Raw genomic sequence first — 20,941 nt, 5'->3', positions numbered from 1 at the left:
CTGGCTCCCCTGGCGGCGGTCTCCAGGAATTACAGCGCTGCTGCAGTATGACAGGGAGCAGGCATGGCTCTGCAGTACCCGGCTCCCCGCCCACCAGCTGCTCATTGCGGTAGTGTCTGCATGTCAACCGTCACATCCACCCTCCCCCTCACCCTACCGAGCAACAAGCGTCGCGTTTGCAACTTGTCCTCGGTACGCGGCGTGGTTCTCTAAGGCGCCCTCCGTTTTCCTGTAGACAGGGCAGGCGTAAGGCACCGTGTCTTTCGCCTCACGAAAAATGGCGCTGGAGACTTCTGAGCGAGGGCGATGGGGGTCACGTGGCAGCTGGGCGGGGTACCGAGCTCTGGCAGACAAAGCGTCACCTAGCAACAGCGCGATCCGTGAATGATTCATGAGGTGACGTCACGGCGCACGGCACGTTCTTCTTCAGGCGCGTGACATCAGCACGGGTGAGGCCGGCTTGAACGAGGGAGAGAAGGTAACGGCTGGAGCGGGTGAGGACGCGCGTAGGGAGCCGAGGGAGGGTTTGTGGGAAACGGTGTGTGGGAGACGGTTAACGGTGCCTGTGCCGGACGCCGCCCGCCGCCCGCCGCCCGCCGCCCGCCGCCCTTAGCTCTGTGTCTTTAATTTCTTTTGCCTGATGCTGTGTTTTACCTCGGTATACACCGCAGCCGGTATGGGCCCTGCCCCCCTTTCTTCAACCGCCTGACGCACTGTGGCCTTGCCATTTATCAGACATCCTGTGCCCGTTATGGCCGTCATTTGTCAGCACACGCCCCACCTGCACCCCACAGAATCAGGGTGTCATTTGTGACTGCACCCCCATATACCTTGTCTATATAGAGATGTTTGTCCTCCGTCACTCTGCACCCCATATACCCAGTCTATAGAGAGATGTGTCACTCTGCACCCCCATATACCCAGTCTGTATAGAGAGAGATGTTTCACTCTGCACCCCCATATACCCAGTCTGTATAGAGATGTCTGCTCCCCATATACCCAGTCTGTATAGAGATGTCTTTCATCTGTCACCCTGCACCCCATCTACCCAGTCTATAGAGGTCTGTCACTCTGCACCCCATCTACCCAGTCTATAGAGAGATGTCTGTCACTCTGCACCCCTATATACCCAGTCTGTATAGAGATGTCTGCACCCCCATATACCCAGTCTGTATAGAGATGTCTGCTCCCCATATACCCAGTCTGTATAGAGATGTCTTTCATCTGTCACCCTGCACCCCATCTACCCAGTCTATAGAGGTCTGTCACTCTGCACCCCATCTACCCAGTCTATAGAGAGATGTCTGTCACTCTGCACCCCTATATACCCAGTCTGTATAGAGATGTCTGCACCCCCATATACCCAGTCTGTATAGAGATGTCTGCTCCCCATATACCCAGTCTGTATAGAGATGTCTTTCATCTGTCACCCTGCACCCCATCTACCCAGTCTATAGAGGTCTGTCACTCTGCACCCCATCTACCCAGTCTATAGAGAGATGTCTGTCACTCTGCACCCCTATATACCCAGTCTGTATAGAGATGTCTGCACCCCCATATACCCAGTCTGTATAGAGATGTCTGCTCCCCATATACCCAGTCTGTATAGAGATGTCTTTCATCTGTCACCCTGCACCCCATCTACCCAGTCTATAGAGGTCTGTCACTCTGCACCCCATCTACCCAGTCTATAGAGAGATGTCTGTCACTCTGCACCCCTATATACCCAGTCTGTATAGAGATGTCTGCACCCCCATATACCCAGTCTGTATAGAGATGTCTGCTCCCCATATACCCAGTCTGTATAGAGATGTCTTTCATCTGTCACCCTGCACCCCATCTACCCAGTCTATAGAGGTCTGTCACTCTGCACCCCATCTACCCAGTCTATAGAGAGATGTCTGTCACTCTGCACCCCTATATACCCAGTCTGTATAGAGATGTCTGCACCCCTGTATACCCAGTCTGTATAGATATGTCTGTCACCCTGCACCCCATATACCCAGTCTGTATAGAAATGTCTTAAATCTGTCACTCTGCGCCCTATCTACCCAGTCTATATAGAGATGTCTATCATCTGTCACTCTCCACCCTGTAAACCATTTGTATATATAAATATTCCCATTGTTGTCATTTATCAGTCTGGATCCATTGTGCCTTTTCTGTCTTACCAAGACTCTTTGTACTGTCATCTGTCGCTCTGCACCCCTTATCCCCAGTCTTTAAAGAAATTCTGGTCTATATTCTGTCCACAACCTTTGTGCTTATGACCTGCCTCCTTGAGACCCTTTGTGCCTGTCATCTGTCCCTTTGCATCCCTACACCCATTCCTGGGAAGCAGTGTGCCTGTCATCTGTCACTTTGCATCCCTACACCCAGTCCTGGTAGCAGTGTGCCTTAGTGGTTGTCATCTGTTACTTTGCACTAGCGAGTCTGGCAGTGTGCTTGTCATCTGTCATTTGTTCTAAGGCCATGCCCCCTGTGCCTATGCCCTGCTCTCCCCGGAGACCATTCATGCCTGTCACCCAGTCTACGTAGGACTGTGCCCATGTTACCTGTCATCTGTCACTCTGCTCTGTCCTGCTTTCATCCTTCTAGTCTCCTCTCCTCATTTGGCCCCCTTCCCTTTCTCACACGTCATGTACATCCCTGTCCTCTTTCATACATGCTCTCTGTCTTCCTGCTTTGGGTCTCCGGTCCCTTCTGCATCTCAGACTTTCCTCCATCTTCCCTTTTCATTGATCAGAGTTGCAGACTGTAAAGTGATCTGTCACCACCTCTACAGCTTTATCTGCACCCGTCCGGCACCTGTTATATGTACATAGGAAATAACCAATCGCTTTGATCTCCTTCACCTCTCATCTCGGTCAGCTGACACCATGCCAATGTGCCCTGGCAGGGCAGAGTGTTCTGCTCAGAGATGTACCTGCCGTAGGCCTCGTGCTGGCTCCCAAGAGTCAGGCAGTGGTAAGATGTGATCCTCGGGCACTGTGACAGGTTCTCTTTAATGGACTTCTCTGGCCTCAGAGCTGATATTTTCAGTCAAGGGATGATGAGGACGAGTTAAAGGGTAATTGCACCTTTTGCAAATATAGTAATAAATGCAAACTTCTTCCTAAGAGAAAACATTTGCATGTATTATTTTTATTCCTAGGAAGCCAGTAAAGCATTGCGCCCATGATAAGTAGATGGTGGGTGCAATACTCTGGCTCCTGCAGACTGTTCCTCCTGCTGATGTTCTGACAGACATTCAGATACATGAACGGGAGGAAGTGTCAATGGGCTACAAGTAGGGATGCACCAGTACCAAGTATTTGGGCAAATACTCGTACTCGCCCAAATTCTCCCGATGCCGGAACTTCTGGTATTAGGAACCTGGGCAGCGAGTCATTACATCGTCAGCATGGGGCTGGCTTCCCGGCCAATCAGGAAGTCGGGGGGCTGATAATGATCCCCCCCGGCTTCCTGATTGCTTGGGAAGCTGACTCCATGCTCCCTTGTCACCTGGTGACGAGTGGGCATGAAGACGGCTTCCCTGCTAATCAGGAAGCCGGGTGGCGAGCCATTACACGACGCCTGGCTCCCTCAATGGGACTTCCAGATACTGAAAAACCTTTATTGGTGCATCCCTAGCTGCAAGTACTGTGATGTCTCAGCACTTGTATTTCATTGAGAGTTCCTTCGGCCGTGGTGACTGATGGGACTTGTAGTGTCAATATTCACAGATTCTGTGAACGGATGACGCAGCTGTGGGGGTAGAGCTACTTCAGAGGCAGGAAGTACCAGATAATTACTAACGATATTTCGTAAAACCCCCTTTAAGTCCGCTAACTTGCGCTAAGGCAACTCCGTAATATACAGGGGTACAAGTACTCTTTAAGATTGAGAACACACATGGACCTATACACACTACACACCAATAGGACCATACACACATACACAAATAGGTTGGACTTGATGGATATATGTCTTTATTCAACCTCAAATACTATGTAACTATGTAACTCAGTCAGATGAAATACGCGGTCAACGCATGGCAATTTAATTTTAGGTAAGAGTTTGGTAAGCTGTTTTGGGTCACCATTTAAAATGCACGGCACCTCAATGCACACATACCACTGTTGGTGTGTTGCACTGAAACGTGTTACTGCGTATTGTACACTGTACGTCGTCAGTCACGAAGGGGTTAAAGGAGAACTATGGGGTCAGTGTTTTTCCCCATAGTTCTCCTAAGGGTCACAGGAGGACACAAACTAGCGTCCTCCCGTGACCCAAAGCTCAGTATACCGCGAGCTACAGCTCAGGTTATACTGAGACCGCCGCAGCCGGGATGGGTCCCGACATTATTGTCGAGATCCACCCAGCTGCATGATTGACAGCTGGCTCTGCCTATCTAGAGGCAGAACCAGCTGTACCCGCCCCCTCCCCCATCCGTTCTCCAGTCAGCGCTGGAGGATCGAACGGGCAATCCCTGCAGGGAGCCGTGAGTGACGGTCACGGCACGATGCAGGACAGGATCGAGAAGTGAGCGAGCGATGGTATGTGTTCGCTCACTTCCCGATCTACTGAGCCGACCTGTGACAGTCTCATTGTCACACGTCGGCTCAAACTATGACGTTGAGTGAAAATCACTTGCCTCATAGTTCTCCTTTTTAAAGCCTTGCTTTGGACTAAACATGACTCGCCCCCTTTTTGAACCCAAATCTTTAAAGCTTTTTTTTTCTCTAGTCACCTTCCAGGACAGCATCAGAGAGATAGGCTCCTCCCACCAGAAACAGGAAACGCACCACCCACACCTAAAATAAAGAGTACCAGCCTAGCACACTTAGTTATTTTGTGTTTCCTCCGGCCGAGCAGGACATCGTAACGTTTGTTATTTTTCCTAGGCCTTTGTGCTAGTGAGAAGGGGCTTCCCCCGGCATGGAGTACAGCAGGAGGGTCAGTGGACCTGGGGTACCCATGACGGGGGGGTTTCCAGGACAGCCCCAAGTGTCCAAAACAATGTTTAAAATGCCTATAGTTTTCCTGCAAAGAGTATGCATGGCAACTAGCCCTTTGGTGTTGTGGACTCAGGGGAGTCCCCCTAGTGCAAGACCTCTGCTTCAGAATTTTCCCTGTGTGGTCTTTTTTCCCCCACTTGCCTGCAATGCAGCAGCCTCCGGGTCTCCTACAGCTGCTCCGGCGGCGGTCCACAGCGGCATTCCCTCCTGTCACTAGCAGTCAAAACCGTTGCCATTTCCGGATGCAGGAGACTGCTTACCCAGATACGCCATAGGCCACCGTTCACCAGGAGTGCCTCGGCACTCATGTCACTTCTTCCCAATGGAGAAAAAAAACCAGCCTTCCTTTTGTACATTGCTATAGAAATCCTCTTCTGGATCGTGTGAGGACCCCGCCACTGGAAAATTAACAGGAAGTCATGTGACAGTCCAGTGCCCGGCCTTCCCTCTTCTGTTTACTTCTAGCGTGGTCCTTACTCGGGTGTCCACATCACGCAGCTAGTGACACGGATACCTGAATAAGGACCACGCTGGAAGTAAACAGAAGAGGAAGGAAGGCCTGGTACTGGAGTGTCACATGACCGCAGCTTTAGGGAAGAATAAAGGGTATTTAGGGGTCTTTTTTTTTTTTTTGCTTTGTCCTACAATTCACCATTTCCTGTCGCGGTGTCCCAGTCACCATGGCAGGAATTGAAGGAAAATCTCCCTAGTTTTGTTTGAGGTAACAATAAAATCCCGATGGGGGGGTTCCGATCATCCTTTCCTCATCCAAAGTGAACACGACACAAAGAATAAAAGAAAGTCCATATATGAAATCTGTTCTGCAGTGTTCAGGGGATCCTCTGCATCCTCTTTTGTAGATGGGATTGTATGGGAACCCTTTTGAAGGGCAGGTGGTAACTTGTATGGGATCCAATAAACCTTTGTTATTTTACAACTCCACTCAGGATTTGAGGGGGGGTACAATTGGAGGCTTAGCTGAATTATTGTCTAAGTGGTGCGAATGTGGAGGACAATGTCGCTGCCTTGGCTTCAGCAGTCCAGGTACATTCGTGTGCATTCAGCTTCCTTAGCGAACCAAGATGTCTGCAGCACACCATGTTCATATGAGAGAAGACGGGACACCTTGTTGTCACCAAGAGAAGGCAACGTTTCTAGGCCGTAGGGACCTCTTCCTCAGGCAGCCTCAAAACATTGAATGTGTCTTATCTGAAAACAGTGTGCTGCAGACATCTTGGTTCAGTCCTAACCCTAGGGACTCAGTCGTGGTGGCCCCACCCATCATTTCACCCTTTACAGATTGGATTTGAATGCTGTTCAGGGGTCGGGGTGACTGATGGGAAAGCAAGTGAGGAATCCAGCATACAGCAGGGGAAGGCTACCGCAACACTCCACCTGTGTTGAAACTACAAATCTCGTAATCCTTCTGTCCCTGGGAGTCATGCCTCATGTGAATTGTAGTTCCACAACAGCTAGAGGGCCAGATATCCTAACCCTGCTGTAGGCAGTGTGCTGGATTTATCATTTGCTTTACCTGATGCGCAAATGGTGACTTTTCCCATCATGTTTACCTGCGGTTTGCAATGAAGAATAATATACTGGGTTGAAAAATTTGTTGCTGATCAAAACCCCGCCCAGTGTTGACGGCAAATACGCAACATCCAAAATCCCATGCGAGCGCCCAATGCGATCAGCAGAGAGGAATTTGTTTTACTCTGTCCCCATATAAGTGTCCTTGGGGGCATGATGTAAATGGATTTGTTTGGGGGAGGATGGTCCTGTTTACATGTCGTTGGCAATTCAAACAGTTCTCATGGAAACCATTGTAAACTTTGTGCTGAGAGTGCTTTATTGAACCAGGGTACAATACCCTACAGCAACCAAACCTCATTCAGCCTCACTGTCACAGATTCCGTTAGGACGGTCGCAGGTTGAGGTCTATAAATAGGATGCAAACTTCCAAGCACCTAAGGCAGATCTAACGGCACATCTCTCTTCTGCTCTGTGTTCATTAATGTGTCCTTAAACCTTTTGCTGCCAGAACCTGTTTTTGCACGTGTTGCATACACACATTTTAGCCGGTCCCTGCTGAATCAGACAAAATGCATGGCACAGGTGACTGTGCAAGTACCACCCGCAGGTGCCACATCCATCTATCGACGGCAGGGGAGATCCCTCCATGGGCGCTGCTAGCGTGGATGGGAGAATGGATTGCACCATCCATGCTAAAGGAGAATACGAGCCTTGTATGGCTACCTTTTTAATGTTAAAAGATTATTGCCATATGCATTCCGTGCTGCCTTAAATCAATCCTGCGGCATTTTAATTTCTGCAATAAAGTAGAAATTCCTGGCAGCACCTAATATTTGTACATGTCTGTGCATGCGTTCTTGTTGTGGTCTCACCATCGCAGTAATACGGAAGGGACTACGTTGGGTTGGTATGTGATACAACTGTTTAATTTCCATCTTTTTATTTTATTTTTATTTTTTCTTCCAGACAAAATGGCTGTTAATGTTTATTCCACATCAGTGACAAGTGACAATCTGAGTCGTCATGATATGCTGGCATGGATCAACGAATCTCTGCAACTCAACCTGACCAAGATAGAGCAACTCTGTTCAGGTAACAGACACGAGAACTCTTACTACACGGAACACATGCAAAAAAAAGTATTGTAAATGCAAACTACAGGGGGGAGGAAGAGGACGTAATATTGCATTTTGGGTGCCAATTTCTAAACTCTGGGTTAAAATCTTATTAACCCTTGCAGTAGGAGCTGCCTCCGCTCTGTAAGGGTTAACTGCTCATTTTTGCCAAGGGTCAAAAGTAACAAAGTTCTACTCACCCGAACCTCCGAGCCGGCTGCTCTCGCAGTGCTCCTTCCTGCCTGTCCCTCAGCACCCTCACGTTCTATACACTGTGTATAGAATGTGATTGCTTGAAGATCCTTAGATCGGAAGGAGAGGGAGTCTCCAGGGACCAGTCTGAGTGGGCTTGTAGCAGTAACTGAAGCCTCTCCGTTATATAATGCCAATCCTGATTGGCCTTATGAGCTGTTACATGGCGGTTTCCCTTGTCAGCCCCTCTTTCCATAATTGGGAGCCCATACTACCCTGTGTGCAACCTTTAGGGCCCTTTCACACCCATAAGTCTATGCACAATGGGGGGAATTTATCAGAACTGGAGCAGACAAAATCTGAAGCAGCTGTGCACGGCAACCAATCAGCTTCTCTCTTCAGTTTGTTCAGTTAAAGCTGGCCATACACCTTACAACCATCGCACGACTTTCAGCGTGCAATGGTTGTAAGGTAATTAAAAGCTCGTACGATCTGCCCATCTTTGACGTAGTGTGTGTGCTTGTGGCATTTGTGCCCGAGAACGCCACTAACCCGCCGACAATCGTACGATTCTCGGCTGGTTTTCAAGCCTGCTCAGGAGACAAAAGACGTGCGACCGTATGGTAGAAATGGTCGCACACCTTCCATACACCTGCCGATTATCGTACGATCGCGGGATCACCTGCGATTATCGTACGATAATCGGCAAGTGTATGGGCAACTTAAGGCCCCATTCACACTGAGCGTATCGCAAATCGCGTGATTTGCATTTTGCGCGATATCGCGCAAATGGTTGCATTGAACAAACTAGAATCGCGCCGAAATCCGCTCCAAAAAGGGCTCTGCTGTAGCGACGCACGACCCGCAACAGCGACGAACAGAGCCCCATTGCCATGCATTGGAGAGCGATATTGCGCGGTAAATATCCGCGGATTACCGCGCAGTAAATCGCTCAGTGTGAATGGGGCCTAAGATTTAAAAATGGAGGAGATGCTGATTGGTTACTATGCACAGCTGTGCCAGATTTTGTCTGCATTCCCTTCAGTGTGTTTTCTCTCCTTTTTTTGCAGAGCTTAGCCTAAACCCCCCTCCCCCACCACCTCTATAGGGAACGGGATTTGTTTGCCTCTTTTTTTTTTTTTACATGGACATTTAAATTGCAGTTGTTTGCAGCTTCCTCTTATTTGTCTTCGGCATTGTTGCTTGGTCACTCTTCATTCATTGTCCTGTTGTAGAAACAATACTTGCTTTGTCGTCCAAAAAAATGTGAGAATGCTATATAACTGGTCAGATGAGACGACCGGTCACAGTCACTATAGTTTGCGCTTTAGTACTGGGTCACATGGATTCCTTCCTAAGGTTTCGTCATCTCAGCATGAAAATGAATGAAGTGGTTTTTGCCTAAAGATATTATTTTCCTGACAAGACCGCAGATAGAAAATGACCAGCATGTAAAGCCGTTATCATTGAACAATTCAGTTTGTACCCAATGGTTTGTTCATATGCTAGTCCTGCAAAGGAACGTTAAAGGGGAACTATGGGGTAAGTTTTTTTTTTTCCCCCCATAGTTCTCCTAAGGGTCACAGGAGGACATAAACTAGCGTCCTCCCGTCACCCAAATCTCAGTATACTGCGACCGGCGCAGCCGGGGCGGATCCCGACATTACTGTTAAGATCCACCCAGCTGCGTGATTGACAGCTGGCTCTACCTACCTAGAGGCAGAGTCAGCTGTACTCGCCCGTCCGTCCTGCCAGTCAGCACTGGAGGATTGGAGCGGGGAGGGGGGGAATCCCTGCAGGGAGCTGTGAGTGACAGTCACAGCTCTCTGCAGGGACATGATCGAGAAGTGAGTGAGCGACGGTATGTGTTCGCTTAGGCCCGGTTCACACCTGGGCGTTTTGTAGCGCGTTCCTACGCTCTGCAAAGCGCTCAAACACCGAAATCCCATTATTTCCTATGGGTATGGTTCACATCTGGGCGTATTACAGGCCGTATGAACGCGCTACAGAACGCCCTACGCCCAAAGTACAGGAGCTTCTTTGGGGCGTTTTTGTTGCGCGTATCTATTGGGATACAGCCAGGTAGCCCTCGGAAACGTGCGTTTGCCGCGTGGCTTTTACCGCGAATCGCGCATATTTTATACGCCCAGGTGTGAACCCAGCCTTACTTCCCGATCTATTGAGCCGACGTGTGACTGTTTCGTTGTCACAGGTCGGCTCAAACGATGAGGCTGAGTGAAAATCAAAAATAAACAGGACAATGCGAGCTATTTGGGAATTTAGGTGTCTCCGTTTGGGTTGGAAGCGTGTTGTGAACTATTTAATGCAGAACTCCAGGCAAAAATCGTATTAACCCTTGCATTGGGGCTACCCCACATTGTAAGGGTTAACTGCCCATTTGAGTCTAGGGCTGAAAATAAAGGTCTATCCACCTGATCTTCAGAGCCGGCTTGCTTTTACACCGCTCCTTCAGCCTCTCTCCCCCTCCGCTGCAGTGGTCTAAGCATCCTCGAGTCATCACGGCCTATAAAGTGTATTGGATCTGAGGACACCGAGGGACAGCAGAGGAGGAGACATGCCGGAGGGAACGCTGTCAGATCCAAGGATCGAATGAGTATAGACTCAAATGAGCAGTTAACCCTTGCAGTGCAGGGTAGCCCCACTGCAAGGGTCAATGATATTTTTGCTCAGAATTCCACTTTAAATATAAAGGAAGTGGAAGAAATGGAATTGGAGCTGTGTCCAGAGCAGATAGCCTTCTCTTTATGAAATGATTTCTATGGCTGGGATTGAGGAGGTTTGGTGGCCTTGCATATTCAAGCCTAATTTTACATCAAGGGAAGGATGTTGGTGGGTGGAGAGAGAATCTCTTCTGTTGGCTTCTGTTTACTGTTATTTTAAATGAAAAGTGAAACTGGTCAAGGTGAAACCTTCAAGTAGTTGTTGGTGGGGGGACACTGGGCACTTGACAATTAAAGGAACCCTGTCCCTTTACTCATTCAGGACCGGGTGACGGTGTCTGCTGATAGTTTCAGGGATGCTTGCCCATCTGTACTCCTTGTTCAGAAGTCCACTGAGTTCTACGTTCTGGTATAAAATGGTATTGGAGCTCGCTCAGGTGGATGATGTCACTGCCCCCACCGCACATGCATGTTCAGGCCTCCTGATTGGCTGCTCAGGACCCAGCACTGTTGCATGGGGCCAGTCACATGCTCCTTTTACCAGGTAGCCCTGTTCTGTTATGGTGATTGAGCAGCGATGCAGAGGAAGCAGAGAAGGGGTGAATATACCTTGGTGGTGGGGTGGGCTGTGGGGAAGCATTGTCACTGTGCCCTAATTGTACAAAGTGACGCCTCTTTTAAAGGGGTATGCAACTCCAGGACTCCAGCTGTGGTGAAACTACAAATCCTATCATGCATCAGCCTCTGGGAGTCATCCCTGTGACTTTCAGCCTTGCGATGCCTAATGGGATTTGTAGTTGCACTGCAGCTGGAGGGTGTGAGTTTGCCTACCCCTGCTTTAAATGTTAAGGCAGGAATATGGTAGCTGCTATAGCTGTATTACTTTTTGAGATGCAGGTTCGGGGGGTGTCACAGTTCTCTTTCTGTCCTGGTCACTTTCCTAGGAAAAGCATGTGCACATTGGATCTCGTGTTCCTAGTCACCAAGTAGTGTCTACAATAATTTAGACATGTTGAAGACTTAAGGCCATCCTAGAAGCAAGAAAGTAATTCAGCTTCCCCAAATCCCTTTAATGGCATAGAGCATTGCAGCCGCAATCAAGTGCTTTGTTTCCCAGCAGCCCTATGTCCATACGGAAAGGCAGACCATCTGTTATGGGAAGTAACAGGGGTGTGGAAATTTTTGAAAAAACTACTTGTCCAAGGGCTAAAGCGGGGGTCAAATCTAGTTGTCCTTCATGACAATCTACTTGTCCCAATACAACTAAAAAAAGTTGTAAAAGTTTAAAACTAGGGATGCACCAGTACCAGTTTTTGGGTATCGAGTACCAATATTTTGCTTTCAGTACTCACCCGTTGGCATGAAGCAGGCTTCCCGGGCGTCGGGCGATAGGAATTCCACACCCCTGAGTAATGAATGAGCTTCAAGTGTGGTGAGGGTCATCACACTGCTGCCGGAGAACTCTGCTAAATCCCACTGCCACGGTGGTCGGAGGTATCTTCATTCAGCAGTTGCTTTGAGTAGATGATGGGGCTGTGCTAGCAAAGCAATGCACGGCCATGATCAATGGAACAAAAGAATGAAGGAGCAGGAAGCTCTGTAAGGCCGGGCTCACACCTGGGCGTTTTTCAGCGCTGATCGAAGCTCTGAAAAACGCTCAGCAAGTGAAATCCCATAATTTCCTATGGGCATGGTTCCCATCTGGGCGTATTTCAGCGCGTGGACACGCCCTAAAAAACGCCCTACGCCCAAACAATTACAGGAGCTTCTTTGGAGCGTATTTCAGCTCGTATCCATTGGTAACCCCGAGCCACACTCTGGAATACAGCGTTGGTCTTACCTTGTCCACGATCCCCGCTGTGTCCTCCGGCCGTGTCTCCGGGGGCGGAACCGGCGGGAAGTTTGAAAGTAAAAAAAAAAGATAGAGAAAATAAAGGGTAAACGAAATCATACCGCCAGGGAGGTATAAAAACAAGCGTCGAACACGCGTTTCACTGAACAAAAAAACGTGCCTATAGTACGCCCAGGTGTGAACCCAGCCTAAGGGGTGAATGGTGGTGTTTTTGTGCATGTTGTATGTGTCATGGAGTATGATCTATGCTCTATGGACTGTGCCTTTTAAAACTAAGACTTGGGTATGCAGTCCGTATGATCCTCGAATCATCAGTCTATACACAAATATACAGATTTGTTGGTATGCAGTCCATATTTTAGACTCGGGACATATTATGGAGTATGAACCTTGAGTCATTGTGTTCTATACACAAATAGACAGAATTGTCAGTATGCTACATTCAGGACATATTATGAGGGAGTATGTGTGATTCAAGGCTACTAAATTGTCTCCTTTTTCAGGAATTCTCTGACTGGCACACTACGGTATGTACCCCTCGCCCTGTCTGCCAACTCATCATTTTTTTTTGTTTTTGTCCCGCAGGAAATGCGTATTGTCAGTTCATGGACATGTTGTTTCCTGGATCCGTCACGTTAAAGAAAGTGAAGTTCGGAGCCAAGCTTGAACACGAGTACATCCAGAATTATAAAGTTCTGCAAGCCGGCTTCAAGAAAATGGGTATTGACAAAGTAAGTGTGATGTTTTACATGAGACAAGTTCCTATTCACTGCTTCCTGACTGTCTGTCATTGTGCGGATTATGTAAACAGGAAGTCATTACTGCAAAAGGTATTTCAGAGACAAGTAAAGACCGGTTAAAAGCTTCTACTCAGGATTTTGTTTTTGGGCTTGAGTACCATGGTTGCGTAAATGGCGTTTTAGTCAACTGTGGATTCATTGTTTATTCATGCTGCCTGTGGCGGTGTGAATTGGAGAACAGCTTCTTTAATAGGGACTGTGTAGCAGGTTTGACTAGGAATGACAAATATTTTTAAAGACCAACTCCTGGGCTCGCCCCACCCATCTCCAGTGCTCCCTTGGAGGCCCCCCAGTACTGGTCCTTAAAGGGTAATTCCTTTCCTTGGCAAATTTTGGAAAGTTGAATTACCGCCATCAATCTGCCCCCCCCTTCCCCGCTGCTCTTGCCTTTTAACCAAAGGCTCCTTCCCCTTACCTGGGAAAGTGGAATTACTCTTTAATGATACATGGAGCAGCGCTGATGTCATAAGAGCATCACTCTCCATGGCACCCTAAACATCTGGGTTAATTCATGTGCTGGGTCCTATTCCTCTTAATTCTCTCGGTGATTGGAGGCCTTCCAGATGCAGTGAGCGGTGCTAACCTGATGTCAACAGTAATCTTCAAATGGAAGTGTCAGCACTGAGAGTTCCACTCGCTGGAAGCATCAAGGATGCAGGCATTTGCACTGTGAATTCATATAAAGCAGGGAAAAAAAATCTGCACTCCATTGATCCACTGTATATAGCCATTTATTATGATCTTTGGTTACCCGGTCACAGTTGTCGTCCCCATTCTACAGCCAGCTGCCGCTTTTGCGTTTCATCTGTTTGGGCTTAATCATTGCAACGCATAAGGCCCCTATCCTATTGAGCGACTTGCGATATTGAGCGACTTGCGATATTGAGCGACTTGCGATATTGAGCGACTTGCGATATTGAGCGACTTGCGATATTGAGCGACTTGCGATATTGAGCGACTTTTTCCTATTGGGCTGTATGCAATCAGGAGCAATCATGTAGGAGCTACAAGCGATATTGAGCGGCGAGATGTGAACAGCTCCATTGAAATAGATTGGAGAAGCTACATAGAGCGATATCGCGTGGAAATGGGAGCGATATCGCGCGATAAATCGCTCGGTGTGAATGGGGCCTTAGAGATAACTAGCTGTAGATTGGGGATGATGACTGTGAACGGGATACCAAGATATTAATAAATGGAATATACGGAGAGTCAATGGAGAGGAGCTTTTATTTCTTTTCTGCTTTGTCTGATGTCAATGTACAGGTCCCCCCGAATGGGGTGGGCTCATGATGCTCTGCTTTCATAGTATTGTCTTTTAGTTTTCCAGGCTGAGTGACATTGTATCCAAGTACCAATAAAGCCTTTTTATCCTTCTAGAAATCCAAGGCGGATCAATGCGTTAAAACTGGAGCAGCCAGATTGTGGAGCAGTTTCCCATAGTAACCAATCAACTTCTATCGTCGGCTTGTTCAGTTAAGCTTTGAAACTGACTGGTTGCCATGGGCAACTGCTCCAGAGTCTGTGCTGCAGCAAGTCCCTATACACTCTGCACTGTTATTGCACTCTGCCAAATTTACTTCTATGGACTACAGAACACTTCCACCTTAGTTATACCCACCGCCTCTACATAAGGAGTCAGTGTTGTCACCCTAGGACAGGAAGTGTTACTGGTAGGATTACCAGGTGAAAAGCGACAAGGAAAACTAATGCCGCCACCACATCTAAGGGCTGGTAAGCTCCGATAACTTGTATATGGGCTGAGATGCTTATACTACAATGTTACAAGGTGTTTTCTGATGGCTCCTCTCCTGTGCCACACATATAATCTGAAACCTAGAACTTGTGCGTTTAAGTTTCTTATTTTTTTTTCCCCCCACCTAGATAATTCCAGTTGACAAGTTGGTGAAAGGAAAGTTTCAAGACAACTTTGAATTTGTACAGTGGTTTAAAAAGCTTTTTGATGCAAATTACGACGGGAAAGACTATGACCCAGTTGCTGCCAGACAAGGACAAGGTCAAGAGTCTGCTCCCGCTCCAGCCCTCCCAACTCCAGTTCTGAACAAACCCAAGAAGCCCATTGGATCTACGAACTCAGGTATGACGGCAGTGAAAAGTAAATATCTTTTAGTGGTTGACTTGAACCCGTTGTCAGCCAGAGCTCATGCATCCGGGGGCTAATGCCGTGCTTCTTCTGTTGGTGCTCCCAGTGCTGCTCATAGATGTATACTTGTCTTTAATTTGGGATATCATATGTACTATAGAATAGGAATGCACCAATAGTGTTTTTTTGGTATCGAGTGCCGATTTTTTTTTTTTTTTCCCCCCGGTACTTACCGATACCGGAAGTCCCATTAAGGAAACCAGGCGGTGTGTAATGACTCTCCACCCAGCTTCCTGATTAGCAGCGAAGCAGTCTCCATGCTTCCTCGTCACCAGATGAAAAAAGCGTTGTCATCTGCACTGCAAGAGTTAACTGTTCCTTTTCTTCTAGGGACTTTAATAAAGGTACACTCACCCGATCTTCAGAACCGGCTTGCTCTTGGACCACTCCTTTCAGCCTCGCAGTGATCTAAGGATCCTCGAGTCATCATGTCCAATACACTGTACTGGACGCGAAGGCGCCAAGGGACATACCATTGCTGCAGCATATAGGAGTAGTGAGGCTAGGGGGAGCGCAGTGACCACTTTTATTTCAGTCCCTAGACAAAAACGAACAGTTAACACTTGCAGTGCTGGACTTACTAAAAGGTTACTAAAACTTTCTTCCCGTAGATGTTTTTTACAATAAGCAGCAGCTCTGCAAATGACGCAGCCAACAGTGCTAGAAAATGTTATTGCTGAGATTGTTTGTTCATAGCCATACTCCCTCTACAAGTGCTGTCACGGCCCTATACTATATACTATAGGGCTTCTGGTTATGGGGGAGCATGTGACGGGGCTTGGACCTGAGCAGCCAATCACTTGGTCACGTTGGGGGTGACAACACTATCTCAGCTTGAACACCCAGTGACCAAGGAACTTGGATAGGGAGGAGGTGGCTGGGGTAAATCTATATGAAAGAGGTGGACTTTTGGTGGCCCTTTTTAGAGGCAAGTAGAGATGTGTGAAGTGTGACTTGCTGCATGTTTTCTTTTCATGTAACCGTTTGAGGAAAGGTCTTCATCTCCTTTTATTCTTGAGCTTTTAATAGCTGCACACTATGGTTTAAATGCAACTCCGACAGAGGTTTGTGCCGAGAATGTCTATAGTTCTCATCAATGACTACTGTACTTTCTACAGATGGCGCTGCTGATACAAAGCTTCCAAGAGCAGAAGGAAGGAAAATTGCTAAGATTGGTACTTGTTTGTCAGGGAGAGGGGTGCACATTTTCTTAGAGGTGGCTCACCACAATTTCTGGGTTATGGTGGTTTTGTTTTCTTGGGGCACCATTTCTGCTCACTGTGACTCTATATGTAACACTTCCATTTCTTCTTCAGCTCCACAGAGGGCCGTACCAGCCCAGAGGACCGCAGTCGTCAACAAGCCTGCCCAGGGGATCACCAGGAAACCTGCAGGTTTGGGCAACGGAGAAGAGGAGTCTGCAGAGCTAGTCCAACAGGTAGGCAATGTAAAAATGAATCCCTGGGCTGCTTGGCCTGTACAGGTGACATTGCAGCTGTGCTCAGGACAAAATCTTCAATTTTACCTTTATTCAATATAAATCTATTCCACAAGCTTCTGGTGGAGCAGCAGTCACTCGTCCTGTGTGTCTGTGCAATGCAACCTTGCTCTCGTTGTCTAGTGTGTGTCGGGGGAAGCTGGAATCAGGGGGACATCTTTGCCTTCCTTTTCACTTGTTGGGTACCCATAACAGAGAGACTGAAGCTCTATATAATGCACTCTAAGATGCCAGATGGAGACTTAAAGGACAACTATTGGCAGAGTAAAATACTTGGAGCTGATGTGTGACACTGCAGGTGTCACATGCCTGCTCTAAAGCTCGAGAACGGAGCAATCACAAACTGCTTATTGCTTGGCTCATGGCTTCTCCCTGCAGAGACTGACACCGCTCCCTGCAGGGATTCCCCCCCAGATGTAGAAATAAAAAATGTGTACAGAAAATCAATTGCAGTATAGAGGGGTAGTCCTGATCTTAACTGTACCCTCTGTATAGTGCAATCTTGATTCTACAGCTGTATAAAAATAGACTTTATATATAAACATACATATCGTGTCAGTGAAATGTATCTTGTTGCTATAGGACGGGGTTAGCCAAACGTCAGCCTTCCAGCTGTGCTGAAACTACAAGTCCCATGAGGCCTTGCAAGACTGATTATAGGCATGACTTTTAGGTCCAACTCCATTCCAATAGGTGATTGGCATGGCCTGGTCAGGTTGATGCAACTCCTGCACATGAGCTTGTTTATCCCGACAATTGGGTGGTAAGTGTACACAAAAGTTTAAGAGGTTTGCAAGGTGGAAGGTTAGAATCCTTTTGTTGCAGAAGAGATCAAGCATGCAACAAAAAAATTCCTTCCCCCCATGGCAAATTTTACTTTTTCACTAAAGTTCCAGTTGAAATTATCATTATGGTTTACTGGCCATTAGACCTTTTTTGCATTTGTTTTATGATTTTTTGTTTCTCCCATTTGGATTTCTTCATGTTTTCCATATATAACCTGTGCCGTGTACATTTTTCAGATAAATGTTCTGAAGATCACTGTGGAAGATCTAGAAAAAGAAAGAGACTTTTATTTCGGCAAACTAAGGAATATCGAGCTAATTTGCCAAGAGAACGAGGGGGAGAGTGACCCAGTGCTTCAGAAGATCATAGAGATTCTGTATGCCACGGATGTAAGTATCCTCACATCGGCTGGACGAGTCCTATATCTTAAGGTGGCCATACACTGTGCAACCCTCGCAACTGACAAAAAGTCTTGCGAGGGTTCTAAAGTAATTTAAAAAAACTTACGATCTGCCCATCTTGGACAGGCAGATCGTACTTATGATGACTGCAATGAGGGGCGGGCTTACGATGACTGCGAATGGGCAGTGTGCGCGTGCGCACACCGGCCCGTTACGCAGTTGTCGAACAAGCAGGCCGCGTTTTCTACCATGCTGGTTCGACGGAGGACGTGCGGCCGTACAGTAGAAACGGTCGCACGCCTTCCATACACTTTGCGATTATCGTACCATCGCGGGATTTCCCGCCGTTCTCGTACGATAATCGTGCAGCGTATGGGCACCTTTAGCATAAAGGAAGACCCTCCCCGCATCTACCAGCTTGCTGATGATGGCAATTGTATAAGATTGTGGGAAGTGGGTGCTATTAAGAGGTTTGTTTTTGCTTCTAACATGTTCAAATTATTTAAAACCCGACTCTATCCTTAGATTTAGTTTAGCTGATACTGCAGAAGCTTCGCTTGTCCTCCTTTTCATAGTTTCATTGTCCCTCTTCCCTATTTTGGTGTTAATAGGCCCAGCGTCATCCAACTACTTCCTGCCTGCTCTCTAGTCATGGCCTAACCTCCTGTAGCCCTTTGGATATGAGATGTTCTTCACCACACACTCTTAGCTTTGAAGCATTTAAAGTCCATTTATAACCACATGCCCATTTAACACCACTCTGTGCCCAGGGTGACAATGCCACGGTGCCACTTCACGGCAGGTTAAATAGGGTTCTTAAAGAAAGTAGAAACTAAATGGATGCACTGGCAGGATTAAAGTGTTTTTAAATCCAAAAACAAAAGGGTAAATGTGGTGGCTGCATTCAATTTTCTTTTTGCAGGCTTATTTTATTTTTATTTTTTTTAAGTCTTGTGATCCAATCAGTAACACACTTCCTGTCCTAGGTGACAACGCTCACTCATTGTACTGTATCTTTGAAGGAGCAGTATTGTCAACCTAGGACAGGAAGTGTGTTAGGGCTACAGAACACCTCTGCTATGGTTGTCACTCACACAGGACTTGAAACATGTTTTCCTTACCTTTTTTACATGAGGAGTAATGGGATTAAAGTGGAACTAAACTACCGTAAGTTAAGTAAATGCTGACAGGTCAACTTTGTATGACCTGAAGAAACTCCTCTCTACTGTCATAAATGCTTCTCCCTGCCTACTACCGGTAGCTGTGTTTTTATGTACGTTCATGTACAGCTCAGTGTACATGCCAAAAGTCTCCCCAATGCTGTGATGGGGCAAAGTAACTTCTGTCCCCACAAACAGCTCGGTGTACATAACCATTGTGTCCCCAATTCTGTGACGGGGCAAAATAACTTCTGTGCACATGCATAGGAGTTTCATCATCCTGGCCTTGCCAGTTAAGGTGGATGTAGACTCCATACCAGGAAGAATACCATGCAATGATGAAAGCCCCAGTGACAAGGGGTCGCATCACTGGAAAAAGGGCATTTACATGGCAAGTCTGACAGAATGCTGAATACAAGTTCCTGGGTGCCCCAACAATCCTAAGCAGTTTAGTACAGAAGGAAGACAACATTGTTTGACAGTGACAAGGTCTCTGCATTTCAGGCAGGATGAGCTGCTATTTTCTGTACTTCCTGAAAATTGTTCCTAAAATAAAGGAAACGAATGCAGTCACCACATCTGACAAGCTGCGGTATTGTTTTTGGGGTCAGATATCCTTTTATATGTTTTGAGAGCGTGCAACATAGATTTTATTTTTCACTTGAATCGTGTCTCTAAACCATCTCTCTGTTCATCAGTCTGACCTCTTGTTTCTTCTCTCCTGCAGGAGGGTTTTGTTATTCCAGATGAAGGTGCACCAGCGGAGGACCAGGAAGAATATTAACGTGGTTCTTTTACCTCTTCCCATGCAATCATATTTTTTTTTTTTTCGTCCACATAATGTGCTTAACCGTAAAACAAAAAAAATCTCCCTTTTTATTCTCGGAGGCCCGGGGTTCAGCTCCTCACTTTTCAGAAAGTGTGCTTTGCTAAAGTTTCACTTCTTTTACGGTGGCGAAACCTTGGAGATGTCCCTTTTTTTGTAGCAAGAAAGTATTAAACTGCCCTGTTCCCCCCCACTTTTTTTTTTTTTGTATGATTCATTTTTGAGGTTCCCGCGCGGAACGTTCAGTAAGGACTCTTGAAGGTTTCAGTCGCTAGCAGGCAAGAATGTTTTAAAACTCGAATTTGCGAAGAGAAAAGTTTACCGGTTGACTTTGTTGTCGGGTTGTGACGTTTGAACAAAAAGGAAAATTGTTGTTTGGTCTAATATGGTTGACAGACAAAAATGCCTTAAGGAGTTTATATGTGCTTTCATATCTAAGCTCTCGCAGTGTAATATGGCTTAGTAAGTGTATGTGTCTCATAGGTAGGTGCTCTCCCCGACGCGAGCTTTGGGGGTTACTCTTGTGGAAATGTTTTTTTTCTCTTTAACGCTTGCATGTAGAGTGGTCCCAACGTGCTGCTCAAGGTGTAAGGTGCCGAGGGGGGGAAAGGGTCGCGTCGGCGTGACTGCCTCTACCTCCATCGCCTTTACCTTCTCGCCTCCGACAAAAATGGCTTCAGCCCCTCCCAGGATAAAAACAAAACAAAAAAAGGATCATGGAAGTTATAACAAATTTTACGTCAATATGAAATTTTACCGAGGCGCGGCGACCTTAACCGATGTCCTGCAGCCTTCCTCTCCACCCCAATTTTTTTTTTTTCATTTTGTAAAACTTTATTTTGCCAACATATATTATTTAATATCTTCTCGACGTGTTTTTTTATTTCTATGTATCTGCTGTATCCTACAGATCACTGGGTTATTCACGCCTGG

At 46.9% G+C, this 20,941-nt stretch overlaps 2 protein-coding genes across 6 annotated transcripts in view; one reads left to right on the top strand and one right to left on the bottom strand.

Moving 5' to 3' along the window:
* Window positions 1-393, bottom strand: part of COMMD7 (COMM domain containing 7) — a 13,629-nt gene extending 13,236 nt beyond the window's left edge. Inside the window, exon 1 of the mRNA XM_018556371.1 lies at window positions 184-393. Within this exon, the coding sequence (XP_018411873.1) occupies window positions 184-393 (210 nt within the window). The remainder of the gene's footprint in view (window positions 1-183) is intronic.
* A 16-nt stretch (window positions 394-409) lies between these two features.
* MAPRE1 (microtubule associated protein RP/EB family member 1) lies at window positions 410-20,695 on the top strand. 5 transcript variants are annotated; one of them, XM_018556428.1, is made up of 7 exons: window positions 410-494; window positions 7,500-7,625; window positions 12,959-13,104; window positions 15,058-15,271; window positions 16,654-16,775; window positions 17,858-18,010; window positions 19,910-20,695. In XM_018556428.1, exons 2-7 carry the CDS (start codon window positions 7,505-7,507, stop codon window positions 19,964-19,966), a joined length of 813 nt encoding a protein of 270 aa, XP_018411930.1. In that variant the 5' UTR covers window positions 410-494; window positions 7,500-7,504; the 3' UTR covers window positions 19,967-20,695. The 5 variants fall into 5 exon arrangements, with proteins under 5 accessions (XP_018411930.1, XP_018411928.1, XP_018411931.1 ...); XM_018556426.1 differs by having other exon boundaries at window positions 412-494; window positions 7,500-7,630; window positions 12,964-13,104; XM_018556429.1 differs by having other exon boundaries at window positions 423-478; window positions 7,500-7,630; window positions 12,964-13,104.
* Window positions 20,696-20,941: the final 246 nt, after the last annotated feature.

The sequence above is a fragment of the Nanorana parkeri genome, unplaced genomic scaffold (assembly GCF_000935625.1).
Source record: "Nanorana parkeri isolate BGI_ZX_2015 unplaced genomic scaffold, ASM93562v1 scaffold237, whole genome shotgun sequence".
Taxonomy (NCBI): Eukaryota; Metazoa; Chordata; class Amphibia; order Anura; family Dicroglossidae; genus Nanorana; species Nanorana parkeri.
The sequence above is the reverse complement of the archived record's forward strand: the minus strand, read 5'-3'. Positions and strand labels throughout refer to the sequence as shown.